Source organism: Ammodytes marinus (assembly GCF_949987685.1).
Source record: "Ammodytes marinus genome assembly, contig: scaffold_34, whole genome shotgun sequence".
Classification (NCBI taxonomy): Eukaryota; Metazoa; Chordata; class Actinopteri; order Uranoscopiformes; family Ammodytidae; genus Ammodytes; species Ammodytes marinus.
The window spans coordinates 433,824-451,323 of NW_027648438.1; the positions used below are offsets into that span (position 1 = coordinate 433,824).

General features: G+C 44.4%; 1 protein-coding gene across 1 annotated transcript in view; it reads left to right on the forward strand.

Moving 5' to 3' along the window:
- dpysl4 (dihydropyrimidinase like 4) overlaps positions 1-17,500 on the forward strand; it is a gene marked incomplete at both ends in the record, with an annotated part of 25,225 nt that overhangs the window by 555 nt on the left and 7,170 nt on the right. Inside the window, 7 exons of the mRNA XM_080054428.1 lie at positions 267-333; positions 4,535-4,623; positions 4,847-5,016; positions 6,126-6,290; positions 8,399-8,460; positions 8,676-8,756; positions 11,667-11,735. Of these exons, the coding sequence (XP_079910554.1) occupies positions 267-333; positions 4,535-4,623; positions 4,847-5,016; positions 6,126-6,290; positions 8,399-8,460; positions 8,676-8,756; positions 11,667-11,735 (703 nt within the window). The remainder of the gene's footprint in view (positions 1-266; positions 334-4,534; positions 4,624-4,846; positions 5,017-6,125; positions 6,291-8,398; positions 8,461-8,675; positions 8,757-11,666; positions 11,736-17,500) is intronic.

The following is a 17,500-nucleotide window of genomic DNA, read 5'->3' on the forward strand; positions in this document are numbered from 1 at the left end:
CCTGGGGCTGCCTACCCTAACCCCTCTAACCCTGGGGCTGCCTACCCTAACCCCTCTAACCCTGGGGCTACCTACCCTAACCCCTCTAACCCTGGGGCTACCTACCCTAACCCCTCTAACCCTGGGGCTGCCTACCCTAACCCCTCTAACCCTGGGGCTGCCTACCCTAACCCCTCTAACCCTGGGGCTACCTACCCTAACCCCTCTAACCCTGGGGCTACCTACCCTTACCCCTCTAACCCTGGGGCTGCCTACCCTAACATTAGAGAAACTGGAGGAGGCCAGACGCTGGTGTTTCCGTCGCCACACAGGGACGGCTACGGCAAGAAACAGGTAAAAACATTTGTTTATATGTATCAAATATATAAAGATAAGGCGCAGTGTGTGTTCAGGGTCAGACATGTAGTTCTCCAGAGTCTTTAACCTCTAAACTTTACGGTCAATGGGAGCAGTTTGGCGCCTTTAAATAAAATGCATTATTATTATTATTATTATTATTATTATTATTATTATTATTATTATTATTATTATTATTATTATTATTATTATTATTAAAATATATTTGAAGAACTTCTCTCTGAGTTATTAGGATTAGTTTGACACAGTCCACTATGCGCTCGCTCTCTGCACCGTCACTTAAAGGTGCAGTCAGTGATTCTGGAGAACGCTTGTTGTCAAAATCACTGACTATCTCCTCATGATCTGCTACACTGTAACTGAGTTGAAAAAAATATCAGTGTTAATACACAGCCTAGGCTCTGTAAACTGGTATGTAAACAAAGGACCCACCACAGCTAACAACATACCAGTTCTAGGCTGTGTACTAACAGGATTTTTTTCAGTGCACTCAGGTAGTGGATCATGAGGAGATATTCACTGATTTGGACAGAACACGTTCTCCAGAATCACTGACTACACCATTACCCCCCCCCCCCCCCTCCAAAGGAACCTGCCGCCCCTGAAATGATTAAAAAAATTAAATATGATATATTTAAAAAAGCTCCAAATAACAACAAACGTTCTCCTGTTTCAGGTAGCTGGTTTTGAGGCAACCCAGAGTGTGTTCGCTCTGAGTTAGTGGAAACTCTGGGTTTTCCGTTTCAGGTAGCAGGTTCAGTGCAACCGAGAGTCTGTTACTGCGGCAACATACGCCGTGGGTCTAACCTGCTGGATAGGTGGTTAGACCTACCCGAGTTTGTTTTCACTTTACGCTGCAGCTCCGACTGAAGAAAGAGTCACTGTTACAACATGTCCCTGTACAGTTTGAAGCAAAATCACTCCATAGAAATCTCCATCGGGATGTTTTTATCATTTCCTGATGATTTTACGTTTGACCAATCATTTATCTGATCAGTAGCCTTGTTCTCAGCCCTCGGTCATTCATATGGCGGCCACCTTACACATTGTGACATGCTCTACATTCAGATTAATAAACCTATTTGTATTGTATGTAGGCCTATATAATTCTTCTTTTTATTAATAGGGATTTTTTAACGTCTGTGCCACTGAACAGATTTATGTCAGGTTGAAATGTAGGCTAATTCTGCGGCTGCACGCGATCGCTACTGTTCACTTGTGTCATCCCAAAGTCACAGACGAGCCTCGTTAAATAGCCCAATATGAATATAGAAATAATATAATAATTTAAAATGTGATCACTAGAGGACAAGGGATCTGGTAATAAATCAATCAGACTCTACAATGGAAAGTGTCATCTAATGTAGACGTTAATATCTTTCACTCCCCATTTAAAAGAAGCGACAGTCTGTTTACTGCACAGTAGGCTATAGCTTGCCTACATAATACAGTGAATATAAAACATTGCCAGCAATGCTTTGCGGCGCCATACACTTTTGCTGCTGCTGATATGCGTCACTTAATTCTTAAAATAGACTATGGTTTCTCATACAGAAGCGTGATTCTATTGACAAAAAATGTTCCCCCCGTTGTTTTTCTGAATGGCCGAGGTGATTAGATCAGAGTTATGAGATAATATCCCCGTTAATTCTTCTCCATAGGCTACCATAAGCTCATTCGTTAATATTTCTAACTCTAGTGGGAGGAGCGGAGGAGTTTTTTTTTTTTGAGAAGTAGAGAAGTGGGAGGATCAAGCATTTGTTTCTTCTGTTTCCATGGTGAATCATGTTATCAGCGATCCATTGGCGATGGCTTTTACGCACGCGATCACCCCAGAGTGAACACGCTCAGAGTTGATTGACCCAACGCTGATCCACTGTTCTGAAACTGAAAACCCAGAGTTACTCATCAACCCTGAGCAACTCAGAGCGCAGGGTTAAACCCAGAGTTTGTAAAACCTGAAACAGGGCTCTGGTGCTCGTAGTGTTGTTACTGCGTTTAGTGGAGGGCGGGGCTCCACCGCCGACACTCTCTCTCCACACACACACACACACACACTCTCTCTCTCTCGCACACACACACACACACACTCTCTCTCTCTCGCACACACACACGCACACACACACACACACACACACACACACACTCTCTCTCTCTCGCACACACACACACACACACACACACTCTCTCTCGCACACACACACACACACACACACACTCTCTCTCTCTCGCACACACACACACACACACACACACACACACACACAGTCACAGTCTGTCACGCTTTCTCGTGTTATTGATCTGTAGTTTGTCCGAGAGCAAAGTGAATATTTCGAGCAACACGTGAGTGTTTTAAATGTCCAACTGGTGCGATGACTGCAGCCAAACTGTGTTTCATGAACTGTCACTCCGTGTGAATACATCACGCCCTTTCTTACACAGCCCCGCTCTGTCTGTCTGTCTGTAGCCTATCACCTCTGTCTGTCTGTCTGTAGCCTATCAGCTCTGTCTGTCTGTCAGTCTGCCTGTCTGTAGCTATGTCTCTCTGTCTGTAGCCTATCAGCTCTGTCTGTAGCCTGTATCTGCCGCTCTGTGCGCAGGTGCATCGTGACAGCTGTGTGAGGATGCAGCGATCTAATCTTGTCTTAAAACAAATAGGAATTTAAATAAAGATAATCTTCGTCTACGTGGGGCTTTAATTTTGAAACTTCCCACCGGACGGTGTGTGTGTGTGTGTGTGTGTGTGTGTGTGTGTGTGAGAGAGAGAAAGAGAGAGAGAAAGAGAAAGAGAGAGAGAGAGAGAGTGTGTGTGTGTGTGAGAGAGAGAGAGAGAGTGTGTGTGACGTCACAGTGGAAGAGAACAACAGTAGCTCCGGCGGATCGATCAGGATGTTCCAGAACAAGAAACCCAGCGCGAGGCCCGCGGTAGGTCCGAGCCGAGCCGGTCCATGTATGAGGGTTAGCCGGGGGGGGGGGGGAAGGACGGGTAGATGGGCAGCACACTGCACCCCTCCTACCCGCAGACCGAGAGGACGCTGGGCCGGTGAGTGCAGCTGCTGCTGCGGCAGACTCGCCCCGCCCGGCTCGGAGATGCTGAGAGATGAATCCATTATATTATTAGGTTAAAGCAGCTTCATTTAAACGCGTTACGATTCGAGATTATGTTCATTGTCTTTCAGCAGAAACATGTTAAAGGCAAACGACCAGACAGATCAAAGAACCGGTTAGTGTCTCACCGGAGGCTTAAAGAACCGGTTAGTGTCTCACCGGAGGCTTCTTATGTGTCCCAGTTATCACAGTTAGCCTCTTAAAATACAATATGTATAAAAGGCAATACATATCAAAATACATATCCAGCCATGCTGTCCATTCTCAATGAGGACGTTAACTATATAACAGGCTAATATAATATAATATAATATAATATAATATAATATAATATAATATAATATAATATAATATAATATAATATAATATATTCTGCCCATTATATAAAGCTGCTGAAATGTGTATTTTAGTAAAAATGTTTAAACATGAATAATTCTGATATTTCTCCAGATATATTAAATTAAGTTAAAGTGTCTCTTTGACACTTGGACATGTGACAGACAGACAGACAGACAGACAGACAGACAGACAGACAGACAGACAGACAGACAGACAGACAGACAGACAGAGATCTAACCCATAATATTAAATGTGTCAGTAACAAACGGCTGGTTGAGTGAGTGATTCTGGAGAACCTCATAACCCGCTACCTGTCTGTACTGTGTGTGTTAATACACAGCCTAGGCTCTGTAAACTGGCTACCTGTCTGTACTACTGTGTGTGTTAATATACAGCCTAGGCTCTGTAAACTGGCTACCTGTCTGTACTGTGTGTGCTGATACACAGCCTAGGCTCTGTAAACTGGCATGACATATATGGTGGCCCCTTTGTTTACATATCAGTTTACAGATTAAGCGCACACAGTACAGTCAGGTAGCGGATCGTGATGAGATAGATATTCACTGATTTTTGCAACAAATGTTTTTCTCAGCGATTGTAATCCAGATGTTTACATTTACCCATCATGCTGTCTGTCTGTCTGTGTGTCTGTGTGTCTGTGTGTCTGTGTGTCTGTCTGTCTGTCTGTCTGTCTGTCTGTTTGTCTGTCTGTCTGTCTGTCTGTTTCCAGGGAAACCGTCTGATCATCAAAGGAGGAAAGATCGTCAACGACGACCAGTCGTTCTACGGCGACGTCTACGTGGAAGATGGAACGATCAAGTAAGAGACAGACAGACAGACAGACAGACAGACACAGACACAGACAGACAGACAGACAGGCAGATACACAGACAGACAGACACAGACAGACAGATACGCAGACAGGCAGACAGGCAGGCAGACAGACAGACAGATACACAGACAGACAGATACACAGACAGGCAGACAGACAGACAGACAGACAGACAGACAGGCAGACAGATCTAACCCTCTGCTCTGTCAGACAGATTGGGGAGAACCTGGTTGTGCCTGCTGACACCCAGGCGGTGGACGCCTACGGGCAGCTGGTGCTTCCTGGAGGAGTGGACGCTAACACCAGCCTTCTCCGGCCCGGGAGAGAGGGCCTGAGGGAGGGGACCAGGGCTGCTCTCTGGGGGGGGACCACCACTGTCTGTAAGAGCCACTAACCCCTAACCCCTAACATACTGTACCCTAACACCTAACAGAGGGAGAGAGGGCCTGAGGGAGGGGGTTGTCTGTAAGAGCCAATCAGAATCAGAAAGAAAAAAATCAGAAAGGATTTTATTGCCAAGAAGGGTTTTACACCAACGAGGAATTTTTCTTGGTGAAGAAGGTGCATACATTAAGACAATAAACAATGAACGAACAGTGACTATCATATATACAATATAACACAATATATAAACAAGCAGAGACAGAAGTGATAACTTAAAATAGAATACAATAAAATAAAATAAAATAAAATAAATAACTAACTACCCCAGTAACATACTGTATCCTAATCCACTACTGTCTGTAAGAGCCTGTTTCACACTGTATAGTCTATCGTAACCCATACGGTGTCCTAATGCTCTGACCCCTAACCCTCTAACAGAGAGGGGGGGGGCCTGGGGGGTATTGTTTGTTATTAAAATGTCTCTAGGCTTACATGTTCTCAATCAAAATGAGCATGTTACATGATCCCAATTCAGTTCCATTTTGTAATCCTTATTTCCCTGAGCAGCCCATGACCCATGTAGCAGGAAGTAGGACTATTGACCTCCTGTCAGTGTGTGTGGGTTAGGGTTAGGGTTAGGGTTAGGGTTAGGGTTAGGGGGTTAGTACATAGACTATTGACCTCCTGTCAGTGTGTGTGGGTTAGGGGGTTAGTACATAGACTATTGACCTCCTGTCAGTGTGTGTGGGTTAGGGGGTTAGTACATAGACTATTGACCTCCTGTCAGTGTGTGTGGGTTAGGGGGTTAGTACATAGACTATTGACCTCCTGTCAGTGTGTGTGGGTTAGGGTTAGGGGGTTAGTACATAGACTATTGACCTCCTGTCAGTGTGTGTGGGTTAGGGGGTTAGTACATAGACTATTGACCTCCTGTCAGTGTGTGTGGGTTAGGGTTAGGGGGTTAGTACATAGACTATTGACCTCCTGTCAGTGTGTGTGGGTTAGGGTTAGGGGGTTAGTACATAGACTATTGACCTCCTGTCAGTGTGTGTGGGTTAGGGTTAGGGGGTTAGTACATAGACTATTGACCTCCTGTGTGTTGCAGTGGACCATGTGTTGGTGGAGCCGGGCACTACTTTGCTGTCGGCCTATGAGCGGTGGATGGAGACGGCGGAGCAGACGGCGTGCTGCGACTTCTCTCTGCACATGGATATCACGCGCTGGAGCGACGGACTGAGGGAGGAGCTGGAGACACTGGTCAAAGACAAAGGTTAATATCATGATTCACCCTCTGTGTGTGTGTGTGTGTGTGTGTGTGTGTGTGTGTGTGTGTGTGTGTGTGTGTGTGTGTGTGTGTGTGTGATTGTGTGTGTGTGTGTGTGTATGTGTGTGTGTTTGTCGCAAAGCCAGACCAAACTACAGCAAGTATTATTGTCTTGAAGCACACCGTTTAGAGCCGTCTATTCTTTAAACCAATCACAATCATCTAGGGCGGGGCTAACCCCGGGAAGCAGCAGCGGTGTCCGTGCAAAATAGTGCCGGGGGGTTAGGGTTAGAGGGTTAGGGAAACATTTTGATGGAACATCTTCACGTCCAGAGGCTGTCAGAGAAACGGATAAATCTAACCCGCAAACGCCACAAAAAAAACTATTAAAGACAAAAGGAATACACAGTGTGTTGCTTTCTAACCAGCATGTCAAGACACCATACACTTTAGCCCCCGAGGAGCTCACAGGATAACTTAATGGGAATTAACTAGCCACGTAGTCACGCAGTGTTACCTCTTGTAACATTATCAACGGCGGCCCGTTGTCCTGTAAATCACCAAAGAAAAGGAACGGCGGTTAGGCTAAGCTAGACTGCGTCCCGGACCGCTGCTATTATTATCCCGAAGTATCGCCACACTTTATTTCTGTCTACAGTAATGTGACTTCTCACACCCTGTGTGTGTGTGTGTGTGTGTGTGTGTGTGTGTGTGTGTGTGTGTGTCTGTCTGTCTGTCTGTCTGTCTGTCTGTGAGGGAGAGCTCAGCACAGACAGGTTGACTGAGAGAATTGTTTCCTAGTTTGAGGGGGAGCTCAATACGGGAACGCCAGCAACAAGAAGGGGAGGCGTTGCGTAGGTAGCCAGACTAGTGTGTGTGTGTGTGTGTGTGTGTGTGTGTGTCAAGTTATCCGGGTGTTGATGGTTAACATGTGCCTGCCACACTTGAAATGGCAGGGATGAGAGAGAGGACGCAGGACAACTCAAATCTGTTTTCCTTTATATGTATTGAACATGAATCTTGCACATGCATTTTCGATTAGGAATTGGGATTAGGTTGAAAACCTATTGATATAACACAAGATAAAAATTAAATCAAGTTAGCTCTCAAACCATCAACATGTATAATCAAACATTTAAATCAAATCCAAATAAATCAGCAAGATATCATCAAACAAAATTATATAATTACAATATCAATATAAACATGTTCTCCCAGAATATATAATATTATAAAATATACATAATGAAAGACAATATCACCATTATTTATTAATGAATCTATTTAATAAGTGGGTATATATATATATATATATATATATATTGCAAAGTGCATTATCTAGGCATCAATGACCTTCCATACAAACATTTTCACCATGTGCGTCTCCACCAAATGTGCCCAAGACGTCTGTCGTCCGATGCGCTGTCACATAGAAGATGTGACAAGTGAAAAAGTGCCAGACCCCTGCGCACTGTGCAACTATACTTTGGTGTAAAAACAGAAAATACATACCAATGCGTGCTCTCGCGTTCTCCCGTGCCTTCATGTCCCGACCGGAAACAGAGGACCTTTATCAACTCACCTCACGAGCTGCAATCAGCTAAGTGCCGCCCGGTGTGATCGCAAATGAAAAGAGTTTCATACACAGGAAAACCACCACCACTGATATGTTCTAAAGCACCACACAATCTAAATCTAAATGTGACATCTGTCTTAACAGTGTGTGTCTGTGTGTGTGTCTGCCTGCCTGTCTGTCTGTCTGTCTGTCTGTCTGTCTGTCTGTCTGTCTGTCTGTCTGTCTGTCTGTCTGTCTGTCTGTCTGTCTGTCTGTCTGTCAGTCTGTTTGTCAGTCTGTGTGTCTGTCTGTCTGCCTGTCTATCTGTCTGCCTGTCTGTCTGTCTGCCTGTCTATCTGTGTGTCTGTCAGTCTGTGTGTCTGTCTGTCTGCCTGCCTGTCTGTCTGTCTGTCAGTCTGTCTGTCTGCCTGTCTGTCTGCCTGTCTGTCTGTCTGCCTGTCTATCTGTCTGTCAGTCTGTCTGCCTGTCTGTCTGTCTGTCTGCCTGTCTGTCTGCCTGTCTGTGGCTCTCGTTGGTCTAACAGTAGAATGTGTTCCAGGTGTGAACTCGTTCCTCTTCTTCATGTCGTATAAAGACCGATACCAGAGCTCCGACGCACAGGTGAATAAAACTCTTTATTATTGATTCACTTAACTTACTATCTGTCTGTCTGTCTGTCTGTCTGTCTGTCTGTCTATCTGTCTATATAGATAGCCACTGACCTACAGACAGGTCTAATTACAGTCCCCAGAGTTAGGACTAGACAGACAGACAGACAGACAGACAGACAGACAGACAGACAAACGATCACTAAACCCTGTTTCCCGTCTGACCAGCTGTACGAAGCGTTTGGGATCCTCCGCGACCTGGGAGCGATCGCATTGGTCCACGCTGAGAACGGTGACATCATCGATGAGGTAATACCATTCTATACACTCACCGGCCACTTTATTAGGTACACCTTGTTCAATTGCTTATAAAAACAAAAAGCTAATCAGCCAATCACATGGCAGCAATTTAATGCATTTATGCATTTAGACGTGGTCAAGACAATGTACTGAAGTCAGACCGAGCATCAGAATGGGGAAGAAAGGGGGTTTAGGAGACTTTGAACATGGCATGGTTGATGGTGCACGGCAGGATGGATCCATACTTTCGTGTTGTTTACACCAAATTCTGAACCCACCTTCTGAATGTCACAACTGAAATCGAGACTCATCAGACCAGGCTTGATTTTTCAATCTTCTATTGTCCAATGTTGGTGATTTGTATCCTCATTTTCCTGTTTTTAGCTGACAGGAGTAGCACCCGGTGGGGTCTTCTGCTGCTGTAGCCCATCTGCTTCAAAGTTGGTTGTGTTTTGCGTTCAGAGATGCTATTCTGCACACCCTGGTTGTAACGAGTGGTTATTTGAGTTACTGTTTCCTTTCTATCATCTTGAACCAGAATGCCCATTCTCCACTGACCTCTGACTTCAACAAGGCATTTTACATCCAAAAAGATGCCGCTCACTGGGTATTTTTTTCTTTTTCGGACCATTCTCTGTAAACCCTAGAGATGGTTTAGAGTGAAAATCCCAGTAGATCAGCAGTTTCTAAAAAACTCAGACCAGCCCTCCTGGCACCCTCAACATTGCCATGTTCAAAGTCACTTAAAACCCCTTTCTTCCCCATTCTGTTGCTCGGTTTCAACCTCAATAAGTTGTCCCGTCCAGGTCTATATGGCTAAATGCATTGAGTTGCTGACATGTGATTGGCTGATTAGTTATATGTGTTAACAAGATTCAAGATTCAAGATTTTTATTAGTGTCCCAAGAGGGCAAATTGGTTTACAGCGAGGAGAGGCGACAGCACATAACAGTACAAAACAGTGACGGACGCAAACATCGCAACATGTACACAGGCCTGGGCACTATAGTGCAAAGTGCAAGAATCAGGGAAAAACCAACACAACACAGTCAGTTCCTTTCCCTCCACAGATTAAGACGGGCCACACTGGGGATAGAGTTTTGCTGTATGGCAAAACTCGCCCGAGATATGACCAGAGAGTTCGGGCTCTTAGTAAAGAGAGTTCCTGCTCTGAGAAGGCAGTCCAGGGCAACTTTCAACTACTGTTATCCTCCTAGCTCCGACAGGTAGACTCAGGTCTTACCGTCATAAAATCAAATCAAATCATAAAATCAATAAAATAAAATAAAATCATAAAATCAAATAAAATTATTTTATTTGATTTTATTGATTTTCAAGGAAATGAACCACTGTACCTAATGAAGTGGCCGGTGAGTGTATATACACATATTATATATACATACTCAGCCATATTACTATATAAACACATATTAATATATAAACACATAGGGTTAGAGTTAGAGCCATATTACCTCTACTCCTGATGTGCAGAGACACAGGAGCATCATGGGAAAGTTCATTCACTTCAGCAATTCAATTCAAACAGTGAAATCTTCACAACCTCCAGATTCACGACAAAGATTTACATCATTATAGATATTATTAGGGGGCCAAGCCCGAGAAGGGCAAGGGACCGCGGAATGCAGAGCATCGCGGTTCCATGACAATGCGGGGCATGGAACCCTATTGATTTAGTAGGAATTATTATTATGCTTATTTGGAGTTGCGTAAAAGTGGTGCTGCAGCCCAAACCATAAAGTGTGTGGACATGCCACTTGTCGGGCTTATCCAGGTCCGTGCCGGGTACGCAGACACAAAAATTCAGACATGTCAACCACTAGGTGGCGCTACAACAAAGAAAAACGCGTTTGGGGCTATAACTTCCACACCGAAAGTCCGACAGTCAAAAACTTTATATCCACAGATGCCCACAAGTCAGCTGCATCTTTTGGGATAGGCCACGCCCATTTGCGTATATATAGATTTTTTGCTACATCGCAAAAACTGTGTCAGTCACCAAAACATACTCCTCCTACAGTTTTCGCCCGATTTGGACGGAACCAAAAGCATTATGCTCTACCGACTCCCACGAGCAAAAGTTATATAAAGAATTTTTCTACGACCATCGGAAGACCAAACGGTAGCGCTTCAAACATTCGCGCAAATCCCCCCCCCCCAAAAAAAAAGGATGTTCTTGAAACTCAAGGGAGACTATCATGGGGCATACCTGAGTCTATAAAAAAAATCTGGCCAAGAAATTCCTATGTATGCCGGACTAATTAAACAAATTAGTTTTGCACTTTTACTTCCTGTTTCGAACTATTTGGCGGGAAAATTCAAAAAAGTGGAGAGGTTGACAATTTGATTTTGCTCATAACTCCGCAACCAAACATCGCACATTCAAAAACTTGACATCCACTTGTTTGGTACATTGAGCTGCATCTTTCTATCTAACGCAGTTTTGCGAATGTCATCCATAGAGGGCGCCAAAACCACAAAAAGCAAAGAAAACGCGTTTGGGGCTATAACTTCCACACCGAACATCCCACAGTCAAAAACTTTACATCCACAGATGCCCACAAGTCAGCTGCATCTTTTGGGATAGGCCACGTGTGGACGGGGGCCGGCGCCGCGGACGACAACGCCCGATCCCGAGTCGCGTGGACGGCTTGGCCCCCGTCCACAACTGCTTGCAGTTCTAGTTATTATTATTATTATTATTATTATTATTATTATTATTATTATTATTATTATTATTATTATTATTATTATTATTATTATTATTATTATCATCATTATTATTATCACTACTATTATCATTATTATTATTATTATTATTATTATTATTATTATTATTATTATTATTATTATTATTATTATTATATAATCTGTTCATCTTGTTTGATTGTTTTGTTTCAGGAAGAGAAGAAGCTTCTGAGTCTGGGGATCACCGGCCCCGAGGGACACGTGTTAGCTCATCCACAGGAGGTAAATATACCCACTAACCCTAATACCTCTACAATATACCCTAACCCACTAACCCTCTAACCCTCTAACCCTCTAACCCACTAACCCTCTAACCTCCTAACCCTCTAACCCTCTAACCCTCTAACCCTCTAACCCTCTAACCCTCTAACCCTCTAACCCCCTAACCCTCTAACCCTCTAACCCACTAACCCTCTAACCTCCTAACCCTCTAACCCTCTAACCCTCTAACCCCCTAACCCTCTAACCCTCTAACCCACTAACCCTCTAACCTCCTAACCCTCTAACCCTCTAACCCCCTAACCCCCTAAACCTCTAACCCCCTAACCCCCTCACCCCCTCACCCCCTAACCCTCTAACCCTCTCACCCTCTAACCCTCTCACCCTCTCACCCCCTAACCCTCTCACCCCCTAACCCCCTAACCCTCTAACCCTCTAACCCTCTAACCTCCTAACCCTCTAACCCTCTAACCCTCTAACCCTCTAACCCCCTAAACTCCTAACCCTCTAACCCTCTAACCCTCTAACCTCCTAACCCTCTAACCCCCTAACCCTCTCACCCTCTAACCCTCTAACCCTCTAACCGCCTAACCCCCTCACCCCCTAACCCTCTAACCCTCTCACCCCCTAACCCTCTAACCCTCACCCTCTAACCCCCTAACCCCCTAACCCTCTAACCCTCTAACCCTCTCACCCTCTCAACCCCTAACCCCCTAACCCTCTAACCCTCTAACCCTCACCCTCTAAACCCCTAACCCTCTAACCCTCTAACCCTCTAACCCTCTAACCCTCTAACCCTCTAACCCTCTCACCCCCTCACCCCCTAACCCTCTAACCCTCTCACCCCCTAACCCCCTAACCCTCTAACCCTCTAACCCTAACTCCCTAACCCCCTAACCACCTAACCCTCTAACCCTCACCCTCTAACCCTCTAACCCTCTAACCCTCACCCTCTAACCCCCTAACCCTCTAACCCTAACCCTCTAACCCTCTAACCCTCTAACCCCCTAACCCTCTAAAGGCCGAATTCCACCGGCTGCGTCTCCGGTCCTTCTCCGCTCCAGCACGGCAGAAACAAAAATAGAATTAAGAGCAGTCAGTGGGTGAGTTTCCACCACGGCCGCTGCGCCGTCTCTCTGCTCCGCTGCTGCTCCAGCTCTCCGGTGAAATACGTACTGCTTCTATTTCTGCCGGATGCCGGAGCTCACCGCATCAATTTAGCACAGAACACATCGAGAGAGACAGGACATAGGCGCCGACAAAACAATAAAACATCCGGTACATTTTCAAAATAAGACACTCCGTGTTTGCGACAGATTGTATTTATCTTAACCACATCGGCCAAACGTCATAAAAGGCGGTCAAGAGGTTACAGGTCAAAGGGCCTCGCGAGGTGAAAATAATGGACGAGGAGCGGCTGATCATCGAGGTGGAAAACCACAGAATTATTTACGACACAACACATCCTTTTTATAAGGACAACACTAAAAAAGAAAAGGCTTGGAAAACCATATCAGAAGTTGTGGGAGTGGATGGTGAGTAACTAATTAGGCTATTTTCAGTAAATATTGATAAAATGCTCATTGTGTAGTCATGTAGTATTTACTTGTTATCCATTTTGAAACCACTATTAAAACTGTTAAATAGCCTCATCACAGGGTGATTATTTGCATTTAAAAGTAAAATGTATGTATAAAGGCATACAGCCATGAAAACAATTAAGAGACCACTCCAATTGTTCAGTTTCTCTTGTTTTACTATTTACAGGCATATGTTTGAGTAGAATGAAATTGGTTTTATTTTATTAACTACTGACAACATTTCTACTGCATTCACAAGAAGAATATTGTCATTTAGAGCATTTAATAAGTATAATGTAGAGATGAAGATTGAAGAAAAATCCAGACTGGTCTCTTAATTTTTTTGGCGGCTATATACTGTATAACAGCCATTAGATAATTTAAAGTTCAGTCATATCTATGTTAACCCTTAGTTACTTAAATGATATAGCCATTGCTTTGCTATGATATTGTATGTTCCTAGAAATATATATATATAATATACTGTGGGGAATGTCTTGCACTTACAACCTTGATATCATAACCTCTTTTCATAGGTCATGACAGACTTGTTAAAGATTTGAAAGGGCTGACAAGAATTTGGCACAACAAATGTTTTTCAAAAAAAAATAGATTTTTATTCATCCTTTTTTTAAGAGACCCACTGAGCCAACCTTCATGTCAGGGGTGCCCTGTGACACACAAACAATATATTGTATTTACAAAACATAAATCATAACATCAAACATAAGAATGTGCAGAGTGTAATACATACCCACACTTTAACCATTATTTGCATCATACAGGGAAAAAAAACAACATCCATCAATGAGAAAATACATATCAATACAACTATTTACAATTATGTACAGCTATTAGACCATCCTGTCCTGCCAGGACACAGTGCCTTCAGGGGAGGTAAAGAAAGTGGCAAAGCACTCCCTCACTGCACAAGCCTCTCTCGAAGCCCTGTTTCCTCCCATGTTCCTTGCCGGCGCCATGTGTCTCCCCAATTCTTCTGCCTCTTCCAGCAGCCTGGCATTCTCATTTGGGGAAAGGAGGAAATTGTGGAGAATGCAAGCAGCCATAATGAGGTTGTCGACGTGCTTAGGGTGCAGGTTAATCCTGTGATGAAAAACCCGCCACCTTGATGCCAGAATGCCAAAGGCATTTTCAACAACCATCCTCGCTCTAGAGAGGCGGTAGTTGAATACCCTCTTTTTGTGGGGGAGATTCTGGCCAGGGAAGGGTCTCATGAGATAGGGCTTCAGAGGGAATGCTGCGTCACCCACCATGACATACGGCACATCACCAACATCATCAGCACCAGGCAGGGGTCTTCTCTCTGGCACATGCAGTGTACCGCTCTCCATCCCTCTCCCCAGGTCAGATGCTGCATATGCCCCTCCATCACTTGCTCTCCCGAAGTCACCCACCTGAATGTAGCGGAATCTTGTTTCTGCATCCACAAGAGCCAACAGCAGGATGGAGAAGGTCTTCTTATAATTAAAATATTGGCTGCCGGACAGAGGTGGTGCCTGGATAACGACATGTTTCCCGTCGAGGGCTCCCAGACAATTTGGAAAGTTCCATTTGTCCCAGAAACATTGTGCCACCTCCTTCCATGTGTCTGGGGTTGGCTTTGGGAGGAACGTAGTCATCAGATTCTTTGTAATAGCAGCACACACCATGTGTACTGCGTTTGACACTGTCGTGAGACCCAGGCGGTAGCTGAACGCCAGGCTGCTCAGCGAGTCCCCGGAAGCCAAGTACCTGTGTGGGAATAAAAAAAAAAGATAAATAACATGTGAGATTACTTTAATAATCTGTCTCTCTTCTTTGTTTCAGCTGAACTTTGCAAATCCAAATGGAGGATATTAAGAGATGCCTTTGTAAAAAACCGTAAGAAAACCTTTGCAAGTGGCTCAGCGGGAGGCACTCCAAAGGAGTGGAAATACAAGGACATTATGTATTTCCTTGTGCCCCACCTTCAGCCGAGAAGGTATTTTTGAAATGCTATAATCCGCATTTTGTTGACAGTATTAATTACAATATTAAATGTATAATTCTTCACTTTGCAAATTATTATAATTATGCCATCCCTAAGGAAATACTTGTGATAAATTAATCACAAGGACTGAATTATGCATTTTCTTATGTGCTTTTTTTCTATATAGTTCAAAAAGCAATCTAAGCTCTAATCCAGTGGATGAGGAGACATTGTCAACTCCACTTTTTGACCAGTCCAGAGTGACTCCAGCACCATCCCTGTCTGGACCTTCTTGCTCTGGGGAGACGGACAGGCCCCTGAGGTCCCGTAGCCCAAAAGAGCAAGTGACACATGGAACACTGGAGACGAGGAGGAGCCACAGATCACAGGCAAGCGAGGTGGAAGAGCGACTCCTGGGAATTCTACAGGAGCCACATCCCAAACCTGAAACTGACCTGGACGAATCCTATCATTTTGCAATGAGCCTTGTCCCACTTTTGACGAAATTGGACCACCACAAGAGGCAACAGGCCAAAATAGCAATTTTAAACCTTCTTGTTAGCTTGGATAGCAACACAGCCCGGTCCCAACCATCACATTTTCCCCCACAATATTCACGACCTGCTCCAACTCAACCCAACAGCAATTTCCACCCCCCCACCCCAGTTTTTTATCCCCAACAAGTTCATCCAATGGGTCAATTTACCCAAATGCTGGCATCAAGCAGCAACCCACAGTGGGAAGAAAGCACTCCCTATGCTGACCCGCAGATTTAAGTTATTGTTATGGATTTTTCTTTAGTTTCAATAAAACTCTTTTGCAAAGTGCATGTTGTGTCCTGTGTTTGCTTACTTTTAAAACTTACACCTTATTTTTATTTCTAAATTAAAAAATCCCTTAAATTTGTGGTCAGTGATTTATTGTATATACAATTTCAAGCTCACCTTAGGGCAACAGCCAGTCTCTGCTTGGGTTCAATAGCAGCCCTGTAATTTGTCGACTGTCTGGTGAGGTCTTGGCCAATGAGGGACAGAAGGTCATCCATTTTTTCAGCACTCATCCTGAAATATTGTACATGCCGTTGAGTGTCCATACGCAGTTCAGCAACAAGATGGTAAAAATCCCCTTGTTGCTGCCTGCGCTGATTTATTGGATGGACCCAATACCGGCTCCTTCTCCTTCTACCCCTCCGCAGTCTGGCAAGCAGCAGCACAAGGGCAATAGTTCTTCTCCTAGTAACAGGCACTGAAATATACAGAATAATTTCAATGATTATATATTATAGCCCAACAGAAACAGTAATACAATTAAAAGCATGTATTTATTTCTATACCCAATTCGAATAATTCCAGTGCACCATATCTTGTTTCTTTTTTCTATTGTTTTATTGTCTGTAGGCAATCTTATACCACTAAAGCCCTATCTTTAGTTTACATTGTCATTGTTCACTGTTGTTGTTTATTAGTGTACACATCTTTGTTCTGTCTTGTAGGCCTATAATATAAGCAAAAACAATAATAATACAAAAATAAAGAGCATGTATTTATAAATATGCTACTTACCCATTGTAGACAATCTCAGAAAGAAACAATTGATTAATTGTTGCGCTATTTATACACTTCCAACGTCACAACATCTCGAACGATCGCGCGTGATTTTGTAATTACCGCGGGAACTCCTCGGTCTCGCGACCCCAGCAGGTCAGCGGAGCTGGCCGTGCTGGTTTGAAAACGGAGCCGGTGGGTATTGCCGGACGTGAGCGCACGGAGCAAAACCGTTGGACACCGCACCCGCAGCCAGTGGAATTCCGGGGTAACCCTCTCACCCTCTAACCCTCTCACCCTCTAACCCTCTAACCCTCTAACCCCCTAACCCTCTAACCCCCTAACCCTCTAACCCCCTAACCCCCTAACCCTCTAACCCCCTCACCCCCTCACCCTCTAACCCCCTCACCCTCTAACCCCCTAACCCTCTAACCCCCTAACCCCCTAACCCTCTAACCCTCTAACCCTCTAACCCTAACCCTCTAACCCTCACCCTCTAACCCTCACCCTCTAACCCTCTAACCCTCTAACCCACTAACCCTCTAACCTCCTAACCCTCTAACCCTCACCCTCTAACCCCCTAACCCTCTAACCCCCTAACCCCCTAACCCTAACCCTGTAACCCACAAGAGGTAAACATACCCTCTATCCACACATATCATCTATATATAATAC